Here is a 21514-nt window from a genome sequence, read left to right as displayed (position 1 = left end):
TCTCTCGCCTTCCTCCCTCCTCTCTCGCCTTCCTCCCTCCTCTCTCGCCTTCCTCCCTCCTCTCTCGCCTTCCTCCCTCCTCTCTCGCCTTCCTCCCTCCTCTCTCGCCTTCCTCCCTCCTCTCTCGCCTTCCTCCCTCCTCTCTCGCCTTCCTCCCTCCTCTCTCGCCTTCCTCCCTCCTCTCTCGCCTTCCTCCCTCCTCTCTCGCCTTCCTCCCTCCTCTCTCGCCTTCCTCCCTCCTCTCTCGCCTTCCTCCCTCCTCTCTCGCCTTCCTCCCTCCTCTCTCGCCTTCCTCCCTCCTCTCTCGCCTTCCTCCCTCCTCTCTCGCCTTCCTCCCTCCTCTCTCGCCTTCCTCCCTCCTCTCTCGCCTTCCTCCCTCCTCTCTCGCCTTCCTCCCTCCTCTCTCGCCTTCCTCCCTCCTCTCTCGCCTTCCTCCCTCCTCTCTCGCCTTCCTCCCTCCTCTCTCGCCTTCCTCCCTCCTCTCTCGCCTTCCTCCCTCCTCTCTCGCCTTCCTCCCTCCTCTCTCGCCTTCCTCCCTCCTCTCTCGCCTTCCTCCCTCCTCTCTCGCCTTCCTCCCTCCTCTCTCGCCTTCCTCCCTCCTCTCTCGCCTTCCTCCCTCCTCTCTCGCCTTCCTCCCTCCTCTCTCGCCTTCCTCCCTCCTCTCTCGCCTTCCTCCCTCCTCTCTCGCCTTCCTCCCTCCTCTCTCGCCTTCCTCCCTCCTCTCTCGCCTTCCTCCCTCCTCTCGCGCCTTCCTCCCTCCTCTCTCGCCTTCCTCCCTCCTCTCGCGCCTTCCTCCCTCCTCTCTCGCCTTCCTCCCTCCTCTCGCGCCTTCCTCCCTCCTCTCTCGCCTTCCTCCCTCCTCTCTCGCCTTCCTCCCTCCTCTCGCGCCTTCCTCCCTCCTCTCGCGCCTTCCTCCCTCCTCTCTCGCCTTCCTCCCTCCTCTCTCGCCTTCCTCCCTCCTCTCTCGCCTTCCTCCCTCCTCTCTCGCCTTCCTCCCTCCTCTCTCGCCTTCCTCCCTCCTCTCTCGCCTTCCTCCCTCCTCTCTCGCCTTCCTCCCTCCTCTCTCGCCTTCCTCCCTCCTCTCGCGCCTTCCTCCCTCCTCTCTCGCCTCCCTCCCTCCTCTCTCGCCTCCCTCCCTCCTCTCTCGCCTCCCTCCCTCCTCTCTCGCCTCCCTCCCTCCTCTCTCGCCTCCCTCCCTCCTCTCTCGCCTCCCTCCCTCCTCTCTCGCCTCCTCCCTCCTCTCTCGCCTTCCTCCCTCCTCTCTCGCCTTCCTCCCTCCTCTCTCGCCTTCCTCCCTCCTCTCTCGCCTTCCTCCCTCCTCTCTCGCCTTCCTCCCTCCTCTCTCGCCTCCCTCCCTCCTCTCTCGCCTCCTCCCTCCTCTCTCGCCTTCCTCCCTCCTCTCTCGCCTTCCTCCCTCCTCTCTCGCCTCCTCCCTCCTCTCTCGCCTTCCTCCCTCCTCTCTCGCCTCCTCCCTCCTCTCTCGCCTCCTCCCTCCTCTCTCGCCTTCCTCCCTCCTCTCTCGCCTTCCTCCCTCCTCTCTCGCCTCCTCCCTCCTCTCTCGCCTTCCTCCCTCCTCTCTCGCCTTCCTCCCTCCTCTCTCGCCTTCCTCCCTCCTCTCTCGCCTTCCTCCCTCCTCTCTCGCCTCCCTCCCTCCTCTCTCGCCTCCCTCCCTCCTCTCTCGCCTTCCTCCCTCCTCTCTCGCCTCCCTCTCTCTCTCTCTCGCCTCCCTCCTCCCCCCCCCCTTTCTCTCCCTCTTCTACCTCTCTCACTAAGCTTTTAGTCAGTGACATTTTTTTATAATCCTCCTGTGAAAGCACCTTAGGACGTTAGATCATGTTTAAAAATAACTGTATAAATGCAAGTTAAAACTTTAAAAGACTTGCATTTTTATGGTGCTTTTCATGGCCATCTGACATCCCAAAGTGCTTCGCAGTCCACAGAGTCATTTTGAAATATAAGCACTGTTGTAATGTAGGAAACACAGCAGCCAATTTGCGCACAGCAAGCTCCCACAAACCTTTAATGTGATCATGTCCCAGGTCATTTATTTTTTGTTGATTGAGAGATAAATATTGCCTCCCTGCCACCCCAGGACACCAGGGAGAATCCCCCACCCCTCCACCCCATGCCCCCCCAGTTCATTTTTGAAATAGTGGCCATGGGATCTTTTAATGCCTCATCCTGAAAGAAGGCACCTCTGGCAGTGCAGCACTCCGTCCATGCTGCAAGTTGCTGATGTTGTACATCCTGTGATGCCTGGAGGTCTTGATTTGAAAAGCACTCTGCTTCCAGCCCAGCCCATCACCTCTCATCTGTCGTCACTCTGATGGGCAAATGCAACCCTAAATAGTCTGTAGCTTCCTAGGAGAGAATATTTTATGAGTGGACTTGCCTTTTTTGGTTAATGAGTCAAGTTGGGCGTTGTATGAAAACTCCACAGCCGACATATCAGTTCAACGAATTCCTGATTTGTACATCTGAGCAGAGGAGGTTTGGCAGAGTGGTTTAAAATTGTCAGTGGTTTTAGATGGAATAATTAAAGGGAAATCGTCTCCCATGGCTGAAGGGCAGATAACCACTGAGGACACCAATTTAAGGTGATTGGCCAAAAAAGGCAAGAGAGACATGAGGAAAACCTTTTTCACGCAAGAGAGTGGTTAGGCGGGAGGCAGTGGTATTGTCACTGGACTGGCAGTCCAGAGGCTCAGGGTAATGCCCTGGGGACCTGGGTTCGAATCCCACAGCAGCAGAATTCAATAAAAATCTGGAATTAAAAGTTTGATAATGGCCATGAAACCATTGTCCTAAAACCCCATCTGGTTCACTAATGCCCTTAAGGGAAGGAGATCTTACCCAGTCTGACCTACATGTGACTCTAGACCCACAGCCATGTGGTTGACTCTTGTTCAGAGGGCACTTTGGGGTAGGCAATAAATGCTGGCCTAGCCAGCGACACCCGCATCCCATCCCATGAGCAAATTTTTTTTAAAAAGGGATCTGGGATGCAGTTCAGAAGGGAATTGGATGATTCTATGAAAAGGAAAAATTTGCAGGGCTATTAGGGGAAGGCAGGGGAGTACATTAGGTAAATTGCTCCTTCAGAGGGCTAGCACTGACAAGATAGGCTGAATGGCCTCCTCCTGTGCTGTAACAATTCGACGATCCTGCAAAACCTCCTGTTATTACCCAGCCTGGCCTGGCCTACATGTGTCTCCAGACCCACAGCAATGCGGGTTGGCTCTTAACTGTGCCCTCCCCTCCCCGCTGAAATAGTCTAGCAAGACGCTTGGCTTGACCAAGCCGCTATTGAACGGCTGCAGCAGCTCAGAACCAGACGGAGCCGGCAGACTTCTTTAAGAGCCGGGAATCGTAACTGAACCTGATCCCGTTCTCGCCTTTGGGCGGGATCTTCTGTCTCTGGAGCTTGGAGGCGGGAAGGGCAATTACTTAGGCGTACCCGAAACCCGCCACCTTCCCGTCTCGGCCGGAATTAAGTCACGGTTGGGGTTGTGCTGCGTCGGCCTTCCTGCTCCGCTGCCAGTTGAGGCCCTTAAGTGGTCAATTAATGAACACTCAAGGGGCCTCGTCCTGCCGCTGCTGGTGTTAACCCAGCCGCAGGCCGGCCTGTTACCATGCAGCATGCGCAACAGGTATAACTGTGCGGCCGGCTTGTCACCACCTGGGGTGAGGTGGCTGGTGGGGGGGGTCCCTTGACCAAAGGCACTCAGTACTTGATTGAGGGACTGGACATGGGGAAGTGAGGGGCCGGCTGAGCCCACCCCACCTCTTGCTCTTGCTGCTGACCTCCATGCACCTCTCTCCCCACCACCCAACCCTGCGGTACCACCTCCTTCCGCCCGCCCGCCCGCACAACATTACTCACCTGTGGGCCTGGGCAGCTCCGCCATCCTGGGACTCTGGTGCCTGTCCTTCCAGCACGGCCCCGCCAGTGGCGCTGCCGAGCACAAGAGCTGCCGGCCTCCGAATGGTCGGCAGCTCTCTGCCCTCACCCCCGCACCCCCCTCACCCCCGCCCCATTCCAGGGAAGGCCCACCACTGGCCTTGCTGCTGCCGCGATTGGCTTATGGTTTGGCGGGCCTTCCCAAAAATAGGAAGCGCGGGTCTCTCGATGGCTCTCCAGCTGGCAGGCGACACCCCCCCACCTCGACACCTTAACAAGACCGCGCCCAGCGTTCGTGATCAGGACTACCCCACCTGCCCATCCTCGCTCCTGCCAACTAATGCGAGGATCCTAAAGCCAATCGTAGCCCCACTGTCTGCACCCCCCCCCCCCAAAGGATCAGATAATCCTGGAAGCACTGAGCACTCGGTGTTAAGCTTAAGGGGGTGATTTGCTCGAAATTTTCAATATAGTCAAGGGAGTGTGTAGACTAGAAAGGGGAAAAACCCTTTCCTTTGGGTTGGGGAGTCGAGGACTCTGGAGGAGCCAGACCTTTCAGCGGTGGAATTAGGAAATGCTCCTACCCACAAAGGGAGGTGGAAGTTTAGAACTCTCCTCCTCAAACAGCAGTTAACGCTAGATCAGTTTGTTCATTTTAAACCCGAGGTTGATGATCCCACTCGGTTAGCAGAAACCCGAGGGAGACGGGGCAAAGGCGGGATTGTAGGGTCAGGTGGCAGATCAGCCAGCTCCTAGTCAGACGATGGAATAGGTTCAAGGGACTGAATGGTCACGTCCTGCTCCCCTAACACAGTCGGCGGTGATACATAAGTACCCATCCTAACACCTATTTGTGTCTGAGTTATTTCTCAAGGTCCCTGCTGCCTCGTTTTGTACCAGCAAGTATTCATACGCGAGTTACAGTGTAAACACAGTGGATTAAATTCAAGTGAGACGTGTTTCCCTCTTTTCATCTCTTTTTTTAATTATTATTTGTTCACTGCACCCTCCCTGCCAATAGATTGAGCAGCTGAGAGGCGAGCTGATGCAAGAGCGAGCTGCAAGACAGGACCTGGAATGTGATAAAATTTCCTTAGAAAGACAGGTACGTTTCCGCGGGTCGTTGCCGGGGAGGGTGGGGGCGACGATTCACACCACAAACCAGGGGGCGCGGCACCGGCGGCTTATGTCCACGTTACACCTTTCACGCGGTGGGGAATCGCTTTGTGGAGAAAGCAGTGGGGCAACGAGCAGGAGGTGAACCGACCAGCGGGGGGCTGAGGCTTTTGGTGGGGGGGAGGGGGGTGGGGGGCTTGGGGGGGTGGTGGGGGGGGAGGGGGGGGGAGGGGGGTGGGGGGCTTGGGGGGGGTGGTGGAGGGGGGGGGGAGGGGGGTGGGGGGCTTGGGGGGGGTGGTGGAGGGGGGGGGAGGGGGGTGGGGGGCTTGGGGGGGGTGGTGGAGGGGGGGGGAGGGGGGGGGGGCTTGGGGGGGTGGTGGAGGTGGGGGGGAGGGGGGGGGCTTGGGGGGGTGGTGGAGGTGGGGGGGGGGATGTAGGATGGGGGCTGGGGGGGGGGTGATGGAGCAGGGTGGAGAGGGGGGGCTGGGGGGCGAGGTGGGGAGGAGGGGCTGGGGTGAGGCGGGTGGGGGGAGGCAGGGGAACAGATTGGTGTGGGGCGAGGGGGATCCTTACCACCCTTGGTGCAGCAAGAAGATGAGCAACAGGCCAGAGCTGGTTCGGCGTGGTGGTGAATGGCAGGGGGTTGGGGGGGGGGTGCGGATGATCTAGGGCAAAGGGCAGGAGAAGGTTGTAGCGATTGGGACGATGGAAGGCACGGAAGAAAGAGAAACGCTTGGGAGAATAGAAATATTCAAGGGTGCAGGGACTGGAGTTGATGGTCGCAGTCTGCAGACAGCGCAGCATGACAAACCAAATTACATAGCCTTTTACAGCACAGAAGCTGCTGGACCTATACCAGCATTTAAGCTCCGCATGAGCCTTCTCCTACCCTCCCTTCATCTCACCCTTCAAGCATAAATTCTGTTCCTTTTCTCCTTCACGTGTTTTTATCCAGCTTCCCCTTAAATGAACCTCTGCTATTCGCCTCCATCACTCCCTGTGGGAGGGAGTTCTGCATTCTCCACATTCTCTGGGTGAAGAAATTTCCTCTGAATTCCTTAGGGGAGTTGTTAGTGACTAACAGCCGACTTGTTTTAATGCTGGAATTTCTGTGATTGTGCATTGCAGTCTGTATAAAGCATGACATCGTTGCATCTTTCCATGTACTCTAGGATAATAACCTGTCCACCGGGGCAACTTATAGGGGGTTTACAAAAGTGGTATCCTTTTGGTGAAGCTTATCATGGATATTACAGCACTCTGACACTTTTGAACAACATCAACTTCTTCCTATTAAGATAGCGCCTTTAACTTAGAAACTAACGCCACAATGAGCTCCAGAGGATCAAAGCCATAAAATGAACCTGGTGCCAAAGGGGAGATTCACCAGGATGTTGCGTTTCAGCTGTGAAGGGAGACTGGATAGGCTTAGGGTTGTTTTCCTTAGAGCAGAGAAGGCTGAGGGGGGAACCTGCGAGGGGGGGGGAACAAAATTATGAGGGGCATAGATAGGGTAGATAGGAAGAAACTTTTCCCCTTAGCGGAGGTATCAATAACCAGGGGGCATAGATTTAAGGTAAGGGGCGGGAGGTTTAGAGGGGATTTGAGGAAAAATTTTTTCACCCAAAGTGGGGTTGGAATCTGGAGCTCTCTGCCTGATTGCGGGGGGGAGGGGTGTGTAGAGGCAGGAACCCTCACATCATTTAAGAGGTATTTAGATGAGCACTTGAAACACCATAGCACACAGGGCTACGGGCCAAGTGCTGGAAAATGGCATTAGAATGGATAGGTGCTTGATGGCCAGCACGGACACGATGGGCCGAAGGGCCTAATTCTGTGCTGTGTAACTCCGTGACTCTAAGGATGAGCTGTCAGGTTGACCAACAGCTTGGCCGAGGAGTTGGGTTTTAAGGCGAGGGCCTTGAGGGAAGAGAGAAGTGTTCCCAGAGGGAATTCCGGAATGTGGGGCCACGGCAGCCGACGGGAGTCAAAGGAACGGAGTTCAGGAAACGGGTGGAGGGGGGGTGCTGGGGTCGTAGGGGCTGGAGGAGGTTTGGGATCGGGCGGCACAGGGCAGTGAAACGTTTTTGAGGATTTTTGAATCTGACGGGTCGAGGGGCTGGCACCCAGTGTCGTCGGCCTGCGAGGGCAGGGTGATGGGTGGGACTAGGACCCGGGCAGGTCAGGTCAGGGGCGGCTGATTTTCGAATGGGCTGAAGTTTATGGAGACTGGGGGATGGGAGGTCGGCCAGGAAGAGCGTTGGAACGGTTGAGACTGGAGGTAACAAAGGCACAGGTGAGGGTTCCAGCCGGAGGTGGGTGGTGTTGTGAAGGTGGAAGTGATGTTTGTGCTGCTGTGGGAATGGAGTCCAGAGCTCAGCTTAGGGTCGACGAGGGCATCTAATTTAGAGCGGCTAGTATTAAGTTTGGTCAAATGGAACCACTTCCCTCTGTGCTAAGCTTTAGAGAACGTGAATTCTTGTGGGCGACCTGTGTTGAGTGAGTTGTTGCCAGTTGGGTTGCTGCAGATAGCCTCGGGGTTAAAGTCTGCCAGAGTACTTGCCCCAGTGATCCTCATAGCATGTGAGGTGAGGGCTGAGCAGCTCTCACCTACCAACACACAACGTATTTTGCCTGAAGAATGGGCACTTATTTTCCTGACTGGCGGTGAGGAACACTACTCTTTCACACGGTTACCACCCCACCCCCCCCCCTTCTATATAACCTGTTCCTGTTTCTGCTTGTAGCTGCTCCTGCCAGGAGATCTGCTCTCATCGCCTGTCTTGCGCCATCCTCACACAGCGTCTGTAGCTCGTCTGCAGCCGCCATGTGACATCCCGTCATGCAACTATGCCTAGGTCGACCCCTCTTCCTGCTGTCCTCCCCTTTACCCTCCGGAAGAGATCTCTGCAGTTTCTCAGCTCTGATCAAACGCCTGAAGTAATGACATTTACTTATCTGGATGTCAGCTTTTGGAATTCATTTTGCACTTGCACCCTCGGACCCTTCTTCATTTGTGTTCGGGTCTGCAAATGGACTTTTAGGCGTATGTTTAAACATCCACATTTCAACGGCCTCTATTTTCGTCCATCAATATCACCTGAGCTAATAAATCACTGTGTGGTTTGGTTATAATGTTACCTCACAGAAGTCTCTAATTATCTCTGGTGAGATCGCTGCACTGCGTGCATGAGCTGGCCAGAGTTCCCGCCAGCCCTACATGTGCGCACAATGTTGGTTCCCACCATCCAGCCGATTACAATATAAATATTGGTAGCTTGCTCTGCCAAGTCCAGGTGGAATGTAAAAGCAGTTACGAATTTAATCAGACATGACTTCATCTTCATCCAGTCTCATACCTTACCACTGACGCTGATTTCTGTTTGTCTTGCAGAATAAAGATCTAAAGGCCCGACTGGCAAACTGTGAAGGGAGTATGAAACCAAACGCTAACATGTCTCAGCTTGAGTCCCGCATTATGGAGCTGGAGGATCGCTTGCAGTCGGAGGAAAGGTAGGAGCCTCGAGAGCACTTGATTTTGAGCCAGGGCCGGTGTTCGGGGCTGAGGCAGAATCTCTCGGTGCAGAAGGGGCCCTTTGGCCCATCGAGTCTGCACCAACACGTGAATAACACCTGACCTACCTACCTAATCCCATTTACCAGCCCATAGCCTTGAATGTTATGATGTGCCAATTACTCATCCAGGTACTTTTTAAAGGATGTGAGGCAACCCGCCTCCACCACCCTCCCAGGCAGCACATTACAGACCGTCACTACCCTCTGAGTAAAAAATTTCTCCACTCATTCCCCCCCGCCTCCCCCCCCCCCCCCCCCCCCCCCCCCGCCCCGCTAAACCTCCTGCCCCTCACCTTGAACTTATGTCCCCTCGTGACCGACCTTTCAACCAAGGGGAACAGCTGCTCCCTATCCACCTTGGGGGGTGAGAGTTGTGCCCGCCACACCCAAAATTTCCTGTAACAGCCTGTACGTCAAGATGCACAACTTGGATGTTTCCCTGAGTCAGGACCAGAAGCAGGGGATAAAGAAAAAACTTGGATCTATGAGGTGTCTCAAGAATGCTTTACAGCCAGCGAATTGTTTTCAAAATGCTGCTGGGACGTAGGCAAGCATGGCAGCCAATCTGCACACAGCAAGCTCCCACAGTCAGTAATGTTTATTTCGGAGGTGCTCATTAAGGGATAAACCCTGGGGGGGAACCCCCACCCCCGTTCCTCCCAAAGCGTTGTAGGATCGTTACCAACCACCTAAACCGGCACACGTGGTCTCGGTTTAACACCTCATCCAGAAGACGGCACCTTTTGACGCTGCAACACTCCCTCAGTACTGCACTGCCCAAAACACTGGATCACAGGCTGAAATCCTGGAGTGGCCCCTGAACCCATGACCCTGGGCTTGGAGGCAAGAGCTTTTATTTGCTTTATTCTTTCACGGGATGTGGGTGTCGCTGGCAAGGCCCATGTTTGTCGCCCATCCCTAATTGCCCCTTGAACCGAGTGGCTTCGCTCGGCTGTTTCAGAGGGGCAGTTAAGAGTCAACCACGTTGCTGTGGGCCTGGAGTCACGTGTAGGCCAGACCGGGTAAGGACGGCAGATTTCCCTTCCCCGTAGGGGGAAACCCTGATGGGTTTTTACAACAATCAAGGATGGTTGTCACGGTCACCGTTACTGAGACGAGCTGTTCAATTCCGGATTTTATTAATTGAATTTAAATTCCACCTGCTGCCCGTGGTGGGATTTGAACCCGTGTCCCCAGAGCGTTAGCCTGGGCCTCTGGGTTACGAGGGCCGGTGAGGTTACGCCACGGTCTCCCCACTGAGCCAAGCCAGTGCTGGTCACTCTTGAAAGACGTCTGCTCCCTCGCCAGGCGGTCAGCAGCTGGGCTCAAGAGAAAAGCTGAAGTTGCGGCCCGGGGTGTGTGACATGACCCGCGTAGGCAGATTTGTCCCAGGTTCAATCCCCAGTCTGCACCGCGTGGGGCAGATTCCGTCAGAGCTGCACGTTTTGGCTTCAGCGACCCTGAGGCTGCTGGAGGGAGGAGGGAAATAACAGAATGAAGGAAAAGGATGAAAGACTTGCACTTCAGTAGCACCGTTCACGACCCGTGTACGTCCCCAAAGGTCTTTGCAGCCAGCCAAGTGTAGTCACTTCTGCAACGTAAGAAACATGGCAGCCAGTTTGCGCACAGCAAGCTTCCACAGCCAGCATTGTGACAATGACCCAAATGATCTGCTTTTGTGATATTGGTCGAGGGATAAGTATTAGCCAGAACCCTGAGGAGAATTCCCCCCACCACCGCCGCCCTTCGAAATAGTGGCCGTGGGATCTTTTACACTCCACCTGAGAGAGCAGGCAGGGCCTTGGTTTAGTGTTTCATCCCTCGGTCATGAGCGTGGCACTCCCTCAGCACAGGCCGACCTGGGTTTATTGGGGCTCAAAGTCACTTGGGCCGCGCTCCAACCCACGGCTCCTGACCCGGAGGCGAGAGAGTAACCCACTGAGACACGGCCCGACACCGAAAAACCTGGCTTCCTGCTTCAGGTCACTCTCCGCAGACTTGTAGCGAGGAGGTGCGTGGGTGTGAACGTTGGGACGTGATTGCACTGGACTTAGCAGTGACACCCATGTCCCTGCAGCCCCACGAGCAAGTAAAGTAGCCTTGTGTCACTCACTGTAAACGCTCCCAGATAAAGAGTGGGCGTTTGGTGGTGATGTGCTGAAATCTCATGGGACCGCACCCCAGTGAAAACCCGTCAACTCTGGGGGAAGTGGGGGTTATTTTAGGAGATGCAACCTGGGATGTTGAGCAAGTCACTTTCAGGCTTTCTTCATGTAACACAGGCCACGATTTTTACGTCCGCGTCAATATGAAGCCGGCTCCCTTTGCTATTTCCCATTCTCAGCCAGTTGCAATGGTCTGCCTAAGGGCAGGCCCTCTGTTCATTTCTCCATGCCTCGCGGCCTCACATTTGCCCTCTTCGGTTGCTTGTGGAGCCTCCCATTTTCAATTGCAATGAGCCATATGACCAAGGGGAAGAATACATGAGGCGGTTTCCTGCTGCCTCCCTCGGTTGTGCCAGTGGCATCCTCCGCCTGGTAAGCAGCCGCTGCCCCTCGAGGCTCTAGCTCTTCCTCCATTACTGCCAAAAGCCCGCTGGTTCCGCAATTGGCCGTGGCTCGTAAACTTGAGCCTGTGTGACCCTGGGGCGACCCGCGACAGGGCAGAGACGACCACCCGCTGAGGTCCCAAGAGGACCCGGTGCAATTGGAAAATGCAGTGCGGGTTGTCTCTGATCTGCTTGGGGAAAAACACGCTGCTCCTATCAAAACTAAATCCTGTGGCTTCACACGAACGCCCTTGTCTCTGACTACTTTTTTTTTTTCAAAAGGAGAAATCCAGGCCACACACTGTATAATCTCTCCTTTGCTCTGCCCTTTCATTACACGCAACCTTGAGTCACGCATTGGTGCTCGGGGAAGAATGTCTCTAATTATTTTGTTTACTTAAGAGAAAATAAAGGCAAACGAGTTGCTATTGTGGTTTGTTGTTTTGAAATATGGCACAGTATTGTAAAATACTGTGAAATGGCCCAGCAAGCCACTTGATTCAAGGGTAATTAGGGATGGGCAGTGAACACCGGCCTTGCTAGTGGCGCCCAATTCTCACGAAAGAATACATTTTTTTTTTTAAAAAATTAGATGTTGGTACAAGTGACCAAAATCAAAAACAATAATAAATGCAGGAAATACTCCGCCGGTCATGCAGCATCTGTGGAGGGTAACCGAGTTAGCGTTTCTGGCCGCTGACCTTTTCCCCGGGATGGACCTGAGAGAGCGGAGCTCAGCAAGCTCAGAGGGAGGCGGGTTAGCGTGAGAGAGAGGGGCAGAGACGTTGAGACGGCCGACGTAATGCCGGCAGCTCTCGTTGGAGAGACGTAGCGAGAGTAAGAGGCCAGAGGGAGGGTCCCAGCTGGAGGGAGAACGTTAGAGGTGGGTGAAGGGTTCCGTTAAAAGGAGACGGGGGGTGGGGAAGAAGACTCCTGATCCAAGAAGTGGGGGGGCTGCGGAGGTGACAAAAGAGGATCTCAGCGTCATTCTGAGCTCGAAATTCGTCAAAGTCACGTACATGCAAGCTGAGATCCTTGATGAGGGCAGAGAGGGGAAAGTCAGAAGGTGAACCAAAGCTTGGTCAAAGAGGTTGGTTTTAAGGAGCATCTTAGAGGGGGACAGAGAGAGGTTTAGGGAGGGAATTCCAGAATTTAAACTGAGGCCCACGTGCTAAAGATTACGCAAAGGTGTTGCAAGTTGCGTGGGGGAGATCTTGAAAGTATTTAACCATGATGGTCCAGCCATAAGACATAGGAGCAGAAATTAGGCCATTCAGCCCATCGAGTCTGCTCCGCCATTCAATCATGGCTGATAAATCATGGTGTGGGCCAGGCTTGGTCTTTTCCTGCTCATTGGTTTCGTACTTATCCCACAAACAAGAGTGGGGGGGGGGTGTTCCCCTGGTGTCTTAACCAGCATTTTCCCCTACAACCAACATAGCCAAAAGCGGATAAATTGATCATTAATCAAATTACTGATAGCGGGCCCACCTGATGTGGGAAATGGCTGCCACGTTTACAGATGAGGTGCTTTGGGACATTTCTCAAAGAATTCATAATTACTAGCCTCTCTTTGCTATAGGGAATAAACTCAAGGCTGAGAGAGATTAAAAATCTATCTTTGATTGGGAGAATGAGTGAGAAAGTGGAGTTGAAGCATAATCATATTGCACAGCAGTGCAGGCTCGAGGGAGCGAATAGTCTACTCTGCCTATTTCTTGTGTTAGTATTTGAAACAGGACTTGCAAATGATCCTTTTCCTCATTCGTGTCTCTCTCTTTCTCCCTCTCTCTCTCCCTGCCCACCCGTCACGTTAACAGGGACCGAAGTGTACTGCAAGCATCTAATCGCAAACTGGAGAGGAAAGTCAAGGAACTGACCATTCAGCTCGACGATGAACGGCAGCGGGTGTCCGATGAGAAAGACCAGGTATGGCTTTGGGAGGGAGAATGGTTTTTCCCAGAGTGTGGCTCACTTCCCTGGGTGGGGATGGGCTGGGGTGGGTGGTATTGTTTCCTTTCTTTATTCTTCCACGGGATGTGGGTGTCGCTGGCAAGGCCAGCATTTGTTGCCCGCCCCATAATTGCCCTTGAACCGAGTGGCTTGCTCGGCCACTTCAGAGGACAGTTAAGAGTCAACTACGTGGCTGTGGATCTGGTCACGCGTGGGCCAGACTGGGTAAGGAGGGCAGATTTGCTTCCCCAAAGGGAATTAGTGAACCAGATGGGGTTTCTTTTTTCATTTTGCAACAACCGATGATAGTTTCACGGTCACCATTACTGAGAAGAGCTTTATATTCCATTACCACAAGGCCACCATCACCATGAATGTGAGTGTGTAGCTGCTTTAGCAACTTGGGCCACTGTGTGTACTCGAATTTATCTTCACACCCATGTGTCAGTTTGACTCGCTTAATACCATTCTCACCTCCTAGGTCTGAAGATTGTAGCTACGAGCTCCACACCGGAGGCTCGAATGCGTATTCTGAGTTTGCACTCCAGTGCAGATTAAATCGAGTCGCCCAGTGATGATTGGATGAGATGTTAAACTGAGGTCCCAGCTACCTGTACAGGTGATGAGGATCCCCTAGCATTATCCAAAAATTAGTAGAAAAATTTACCTTCCTACCTCCTTTTAAAGCAACACCACAAAAAGCTTTAGCTCTGAAGAAGGGTCATACGGGCTCGAAACATTAACTCTGTTTCTCTCTCCGCAGAAGCTGTCAGACCTGCTGAGTTTTTCCAGCATTTTCTGTTTTTGTTTCAGATTTTCAGCATTCCAGCAAATATTTTGCTTTTACTGCGAAAAGCATGTTAACCCCTTAGACATCTCATCTCCACTGACAGGACAAGGCTATTCTACAACGGCTAGCAGGTCTCCCTGCACAATACATGCTCAGTTCTGAGAATATGGCGTTGAGAAATCGTTTCCGCTGATCGGGGAATCTAGAACACGGTGGGGTTGGGGGGGTACAGCCTCAGGATAAGGGGGCCGATCGTTTAGGACTGAGATGAGGAGAAGTTTCTTTACTCAAAGGGTTGTGGATCTTTGGAATTCTCTACCCCCAGGGTCTGTAGGTACTCCATCATCACTGAATATATTTAAGGCTGGGGTAGGCAGATTTTTGGGATCTCAGGGAATCGAGGGATATGGACAGTGGGCAGGGAAGTGGAGTTGAAACCCAAGATCAGTCACGATTGTATCAAATGGCAGGGCAGACTTGAAGAGTCATTTGGTCTACTACTACTACTCCTATTTGTTGTGTTCTTACGATCCCTGGTTCTAGACTCAATTGGCCAGGGGTATACAGCCTCTCTGCATCTACCCTATCGAGCATTTCCCCCTACAAACAACAACACCGAAAGCAGATTAATTGATCATTAATCGAATAACTGATAGTGGGACCATGCAGCATGGATAATGGCTGCTACCTTTACATGTGACGTGCTTTGGGGCATTTCTGAGAATTCATAACTCCATTTGCTATTGGGAGTAAAATCAAGGTTGAGATAGATTTTCGCTCTATCTATGATACGGGTGAGAAAGTGGAGTTGAAGCATAATCATATTGCATGGCAGAGCAGGCTCGAGGGAGTGAATAGTCTACTCTTCGTTTTCCTTATGTTAATATTTGAATCAGGACATGTGAATGATCCTTTTTCTCATATCTCTCTCTCTCTATCTCTCTCAACCCACCCCTCACGTTAACAGGGAAGAGAGAGAGAGACACTAATGAGGAAAAGGGTCATTTGCAAGTCCTGGTACAAATATTAAAGAGCATAAGACAAATGAAGAGTAGACTATTCTCAGAATAAGGATTCAGACATTTGGAACTGAGATGAGGGGAAATTTCTTCACTCGGAGGGGTGTGAATCTTTTGTAATTCCCTGTGACAGAGGAAGAAAGTGAACTAGCCACTGGGTTTGTGATATAAAATCCTTGTTTCCAGACAACACACTTTTAATATCCGGTCGCTATCCTGATGCCCTATGAATTGGTAGATAAAGTATTCATAGGTGTATTGATTAGTCTGTAATCTGGTTGCATTTTTATTTTATGGAGATATGGGATGAATTTGACTGGTTTAGCATCACTCCTAATGTACAAAACTGCAGGTGTGAGAAATGTTAGGACTTGTATTTACGTCAAAGCATTAAAATTCAGGAATGTTAGGCTAGTAAAAGTAACCATTTTGCAGAAAGTTGCCAGGCCCTTATTGCATATTTTCTGTCTGTGTAGCTAACCTTGCGAGTGAAGGCACTGAAGCGACAAGTGGATGAGGCAGAGGAGGAAATTGAACGGCTGGAAACTGCGAGGAAGAAAGGTTTGCGGGAGTTGGAGGATCTGCATGAGACCAATGAACAGCTGCAGAATCGCGTCAAGTCTTTGGAAAAGGATATCCGGTAAGGGACAAAGCCATCCGCCGCCTTAATCGTTCACTCCCTCTGCCACTGACACACACTGGCAGCATTGTGCAAGATGCACTGCAGCAACCCCCCCGCCAAGGCTCCTTTGACAGCACCTTCTAAACCCACTTCCTCTACCACCTAGAAGGACAAGGGCAGCAAACTGGTGGGGACACCACCACCTGCAAGTTCCTCTCCAAGCTGCCCACCGTCCTGACTTGGAACTGTATCGCTGTTCCTTCACTGTCACTGGGTCACCAATCCTGGAACTCCCTCCCTAACAGCGCTGGTCACCACAGGGACTGCCGCAGTTCGAGAAGGCGGCTCATCGCCACCTTCTCAAGGGCAACTGGGGATGGGTAACAAATGCTGGCCTAGCCAGCGATGGCCACATCATGAACGAATTTTTAAAAGTCACCTGTGGGCAGAATGCACTGTGCCCTTCAGAAGAAGGAACCTGCATTAAGCTAGGAAAAGTGGTCAAAGAACAACTTCAAGGGCAGGGAGGGGTGGGGGGCAGGGTAGTGAAATAGGAGTAGGTCATTTAGTCCTTTGAGTAGATCAGGTGGTAAAGGTCTGTCACCCACTCTCTCGCCCACTTTCGCACATGCACGCGCTCATTCTTGCGCCCTCTCTCACACGCGCGCTCAAACACTCTCACTCTAGACACACAGGCACTCACTCTCTCGCACTCACTTACTCAAATATACAGGCACTCGCTCTCTCGCGCGCACACCGACACTCAAATACACAAGCACTCGCTCTTTCGCGCGCACAGCCACACTCAAATACACAAGCACTCGCTCTCTTGTGCGCGTGCACACAAAGGCACTTTTGCATTCTCACGCTCACTCTCCCGCACAGACGCTCACACTCTCACGCCTGTGCGCGCACATACACACAGGCTCACTCACACTCCCTCTCACTCTGTCTCGCACACACACAGGTCCACTCACACAATTATTCAAGCCTATCGATTGTACAAAGAGGTTAAGAGTAAAGGAGGACGGTGTTTAAAAGTATCTGTACCGATCCATGGTTGACAGAACATGTTGGAGGGAAGTTTAGAAGCACAGTGACCATATTCAGTGAGGGAAAGACACGATCCTGAAATAGGGAGAGGGCCCATTTTGTGGACTGTGTCGGAGAAGCCGTTGAGAATTTCTCAAACAGTGTGCAGTTGACTTGATGAATATCAACAGAGGCGTAAGATTAGATTACAGCCCGCTGCTAAACTCCTGCTTATCTTTATAGTGCGTTGTCTATTTCAGTTGATATGTGACTTGCTGTACTGGAAGCTGAGATAAGGAGTGTACCAGGCAATGGGGTGACAACTAGGGGTACTGCATGGCTGGTACTATACCATAATGAGTTTGTGTTCCATCCGTGTATTAGCCAGCAAATAAAACGTTGCCCCATACATTATAAATCACATCAAATACCGAACAATAAAACTCTCTGTTTTATTACATCTGAAGGATATAAACTTCTTTATACTTTGATCTCTCTTTTTTTTTATTGCCTCTGTCTCCCTATCTCTCTGACTCCTGCTCTCTCTGTTCCCGCTTAGTCTAGTGAAACACAAGGTTTGGTCTTAACAGATGTGGCACTCTGAGGTCAGACAAACGCAGCCAGGTAATGACTGGCCCTGTTTACGTTGTTAACGGTGTATGCCAGCAGATCAGGGAATCGTGGCTCACCCCACCCTGCCATTCCGGCTCTCACCAGAAGCTCCCCAGTCCCCCCCACCCGTCCTCCTTGCCAAAAGGAGGAGAGGCTTCAGCTACTTTCAAATGATTGCACAATTTCGGCATAAGCCACCTACCAAGGGGAACTAGGGATGAGCAACAAGCCCGGCTTTGCCAGATCCGGGAGAATATAGGTTGTTTTTTTTTTCTTAAGAGTTTTATCTCCCCACCTCCCCCATTGGCCCCCGTAGCCAGCTGCCGATCTTCGCTTTGCTGCGACAACAACTGCAGGCCGAAGCAGAATTCCGGCTGCACCACCTGCGACGTTTCTTCATTCGATCTCGGGATGTGGGCGGCTCTGGCAAGGCCAGCCTTGAACGTCCCCAACTGCCCTTCAACAAGGTGGTGGTGGTGGTGTGGTGCGTCGCCGCTGCCTTGAATACAACCGAGAGGCCTCGCTGGGCCATTTCAGAGGGGTGGCTAAGAGCCAACCACATGGGCTGTGGGGTCTGGAGTCACGTGTAGGCCAGACCGGAGTAAGGACGGCAGGTTTCCCTTCCCTAAAGAGGCACGAGTGAACCAGATGGATAGGGGTTTTGGTTTTTAATGTGACAATCTGGCCACCGTTTCTAAGACCGACTCATTACTTCAGATTTATTTAACGAATTGAGTTTAAGCTCACCCAGCTGAGGCGGTGGGATTTGACCTCGTGTCTCTGGGTCGTTGGTCCGGGCCTCTGAACTACTGCAGGCGGTTGTACCAATCTGACCGAGCTGGGCTGACTCCCTGCAAGTCACCCTGCGACCTTCAGGCCTGTGCCTTCATTAACGAGCTGACACGGCTGTTACCAAGTTTCCAGTGGGTTAGGAAGGTAAGCCCTGCCCGAGTCTGGTCGGGATGGTGGGGGCTTTTGCACCAACCCTGCGCGCCAGCAGCTCACTGGAACGCTAGGAGGGGCGGACATGACAGGCAGGGGCCACGGAGCGACCTTGTATATTCCCAAGAGCTGGCGCTGGGACAGCAGAGACCGGATCCGGATGTGATGCTGCTGATGGGGCGATCTGTGAAAGCTCTCCCAGTGACTTGCTGGCTTTAAACAAAAAAAAACACACACACACAGTCAGCACAACCCGTCCAATGGAGATCTTGTGGTGCAGCGGTAACGTCCCTGCCTCTGAGCCAGATCCTCCAGGTTCGAGTCCCACTCCGGGACTTGACGGCCAAGGAAGGTGCGTTCAGAACACGGCCAAACGGGTTGAGCGTCCGCCTGCAAGTTCTTCCAACACGCACCCGTGGCCAGAGTGGGAAAAATTCCTGGTCAGCCCTGTGATGGGAAGAAAATTGGATCCTCCGCCCTCACTATCCGTAGCTCCAGACTACAACATGCGTGTAAAAGTGCATGTTGCCACAGCAACCGTGACCTCCTAAGGGAACTGTTAACACGCCACCACTGCTCGTACTGACTAAAACATCACAAGCGGTGTCCCTCTTTGGGACTGGGGTGCTCCAGCTGCTTTTGGTGGTTGCGGGCCAGTGTGAGGCATAGGAGGTTATGGAAATCATCTACAGTTCACAGGTGGGGTAGCTCATTGGGAACTCGGGCGAAAAGCAGGATCAGCCTGATGCCTCCCACAGTTGAATAACTGACATCCATTCGTCTAGACGCGAGTGAAAAACGAGTGAGCTTGCTCAGTGCCACTGGGACCAAACATTCAAAGGTTGCCGTGTGCTGTACTTTTCTGAAATCTGCGCCGACCCGTGACTGGCTTTGGTGCGGATCGGCTACGATGACTCGGAACGCCGGCGGAATGGTCTCCAGGAGCCTCCTCCTGCCCCAGTGGGAAACGTTGCCATATTTTGTCAAAGCTGCCGGGTTGCGGGGTGGGCAGTGGTTTGGTGGCGGTGGGGGGCAGGGGGAGGACACCTGGCTCCTAGTTCCGGTACGTCGGACCCAAGTGTAAACTCTGTTCACCCCGCCGCCCTGTTTCTTTCTGCAGGCAGTTCCACTATAAACGAGAAGCAGACTGAGCTGGCGTAAGTCGACGTTTTGAATCTGTTTCACGGGGAAGACACGCTGCGTGCACGCTGACTGTCGAGCTTCCCACAGCAGCTCCGCCCGCACCCTCCGTAACCACGGGTCCACCTGCTGCTTAAGAGCCGTTACTAAGCATTGAGTAACCCACTTGCCAGGCCGCTGTCGGGTAACCGATTACTAGCAAAGAGGCTGTTTGTGTTTACGCTTAATCCGTAAACCTCTCGGAGAGGGGTGCTTTCGAGCATGTGTCCCACTGAAACCAGAACGACAATCCCTTCTGTGCGTTAGGGAAAAGGCACCCAGCATGCATGAAGTGTTTAACTAGCTGCTTTGGTTCTGAAACCGGTTCGAGGCCAGACTAACGGGATGAGTTTAAAAAGCCCTGTTGCTTGAAGTTCACGTAATGGCATGCTATTATTTCAAAGAAGGATTGTCCAACTGTGCACAAAGCTGGACTGTCAGTACCTTCTAAATATAGTTAGCGATACGAGCAGGGCTGAGGTTTTGTGGGGCAGTGGGGAGTGTCCCTGCCTTTTGAGTTCCGTTTACGTGTCACCCCTGTGCTTGCTGACCTACACTGGCTCCTGGTTAGGCAACGTCTTGGTTTTAAAATTCTCAGCCTTTGTTTTCAGATCACTCCATGGCCTTGTTCCCCCTCCCTATTTCTAACCTCCTCCAGCCCCACAACCCTCCTGAGATCATCTGATTCTGGCCTCTTTGAGCATTCCCCGGGTTTTAATCGCTCCACCACTGACCGCCGTGCCTTCAATCGCTTATACCCTAAGCTCTGGAATTGCCCCCTCTGCCTCGCTTTCCTCCTGTTAGGACACTCCTTAACACCTACCTCTCTTGGTCATCTGGCCAAACGGTCGGAAACTTTGTTAAGGCGCCGGAGGTGTCCCACCAGCCTCCCCGCCACCCCCCACCCCCCAAACAATCAAGACCCCGAGGGAACGGAAGTCTCGCCTACCGAGAGCTACCGACCGGTCAGAGGCCAAGCGGCTCTTGCGCTCGGCAGCGCCACAGTGGGAGGTTGTGGCTGCTGCCTGGGATGACTGAGCAACCTGGGGTAGGTTTCACGGGGTGAGGGTCATGGGGAGGGTGAGGCGGGGATTGGCAGCAAGGACGGAGGGGGTGTGGCTCTCAGCAGGACCTCCCCTTCCTGATGTCCAATTGCTCAAGCAGACACTAGAGTGCCTTTGAGAAAGGGAGCCCCACCCCGAAGCGACAAGCTATCCGCACAGTTTTACCCACCGTGCATGCTGCGTGGCAACAAACCCGCCTGCAGCTGTGTTAATATCGGCAGCAGTGGGATGAGGCCCTTAAGTGGTCTATATTGGCCGCTTAGGGATCTCAATTGGGGGTGGGGGGGTGGGGGGGCTGGTGCGGGCAAGGCCGGCCATGGGCCTTCCATCCAGAACTTAATTCCAGTGGAGAGGCGAGAAGGCGGCGGGATTCCGGTACGTGGATACCTTTCCTGCCTCCGAGATTGCCGACAGAGAGAGCTCAAGATTCCAGCCAAGATCTCCTTTAGTGGTCTTGGTGTCATATTTTAGCTTGTGACGCTGCTGTGGAGTGCCTTGGGAGGTTTTTATTCCAGGCACTGTACAGTTATAAGTTTGACGTTAATAGTTTCTTTCCATCTGCCCCATTTCCCCCCACCCACCACCACCACCCAGTGGGGTTATCTGGAGCAAGAGGGCATAACCTTAAAATTAGAGCCAGGACATTCAGCAAGCACTTCTTCACACAAAGAATAGCAGAAATCTGGAACTGTTTCCCCCCAGAACAAAAAGGCTGTTGAGACTGGGATTGAAAATGGCAAAACTGAGCTAGAAAGATTTTGGTTTTTTTTGCCGGGCAAGCATTGTGGAGCCCGGGCAGGGTGGGTGAAGTTGAAGGTAGAGATCCAGCGTGATGTAATTGAATGGCGTTACAGGCTGAAGGGCGGCCTCCTCCTGCCCCTGCATTGCCAGGGAGAGGCGTGCCGGATGACACCCCCCCCACCCACCCTGCCATCACTATCTCCTGAAAGAAGTGCCGTTGAAGGTAACTGCCCTCCTTTTTTGTTTTTGCGTTCACTCCGCAGGCGCAAGAACACACGTGCCAACGTGGGCCTACGGGGGGACGACGACACCGACGACGTGAGCACGGACGACGATTTCGACAGCACCTACCAACCCTCCTCCATCGCCTCGATATTAACGGAGAGCAACCTGCAGACCAGCTCCTGTTAGACCAGGCC

The 21514-nt window shown here is 53.1% G+C and overlaps 1 protein-coding gene across 1 annotated transcript in view; it reads left to right on the top strand.

Moving 5' to 3' along the window:
- Positions 1-21514, top strand: part of cgnb (cingulin b) — a 114265-nt gene that overhangs the window by 92443 nt on the left and 308 nt on the right. Inside the window, exons 19-23 of the mRNA XM_041181560.1 lie at positions 4923-5006; positions 8412-8530; positions 12962-13070; positions 15380-15543; positions 21359-21514. The exon at positions 21359-21514 is cut by the window's right edge and continues 308 nt beyond it. Coding sequence (XP_041037494.1) covers positions 4923-5006; positions 8412-8530; positions 12962-13070; positions 15380-15543; positions 21359-21506 — 624 coding nt within the window. The 3' untranslated portion in view covers positions 21507-21514. The remainder of the gene's footprint in view (positions 1-4922; positions 5007-8411; positions 8531-12961; positions 13071-15379; positions 15544-21358) is intronic.

Source organism: Carcharodon carcharias (genome assembly GCF_017639515.1).
Source record: "Carcharodon carcharias isolate sCarCar2 chromosome 36 unlocalized genomic scaffold, sCarCar2.pri SUPER_36_unloc_1, whole genome shotgun sequence".
In the NCBI taxonomy this organism is placed as follows: Eukaryota; Metazoa; Chordata; class Chondrichthyes; order Lamniformes; family Lamnidae; genus Carcharodon; species Carcharodon carcharias.
The sequence above is the reverse complement of the archived record's forward strand: the minus strand, read 5'-3'. Positions and strand labels throughout refer to the sequence as shown.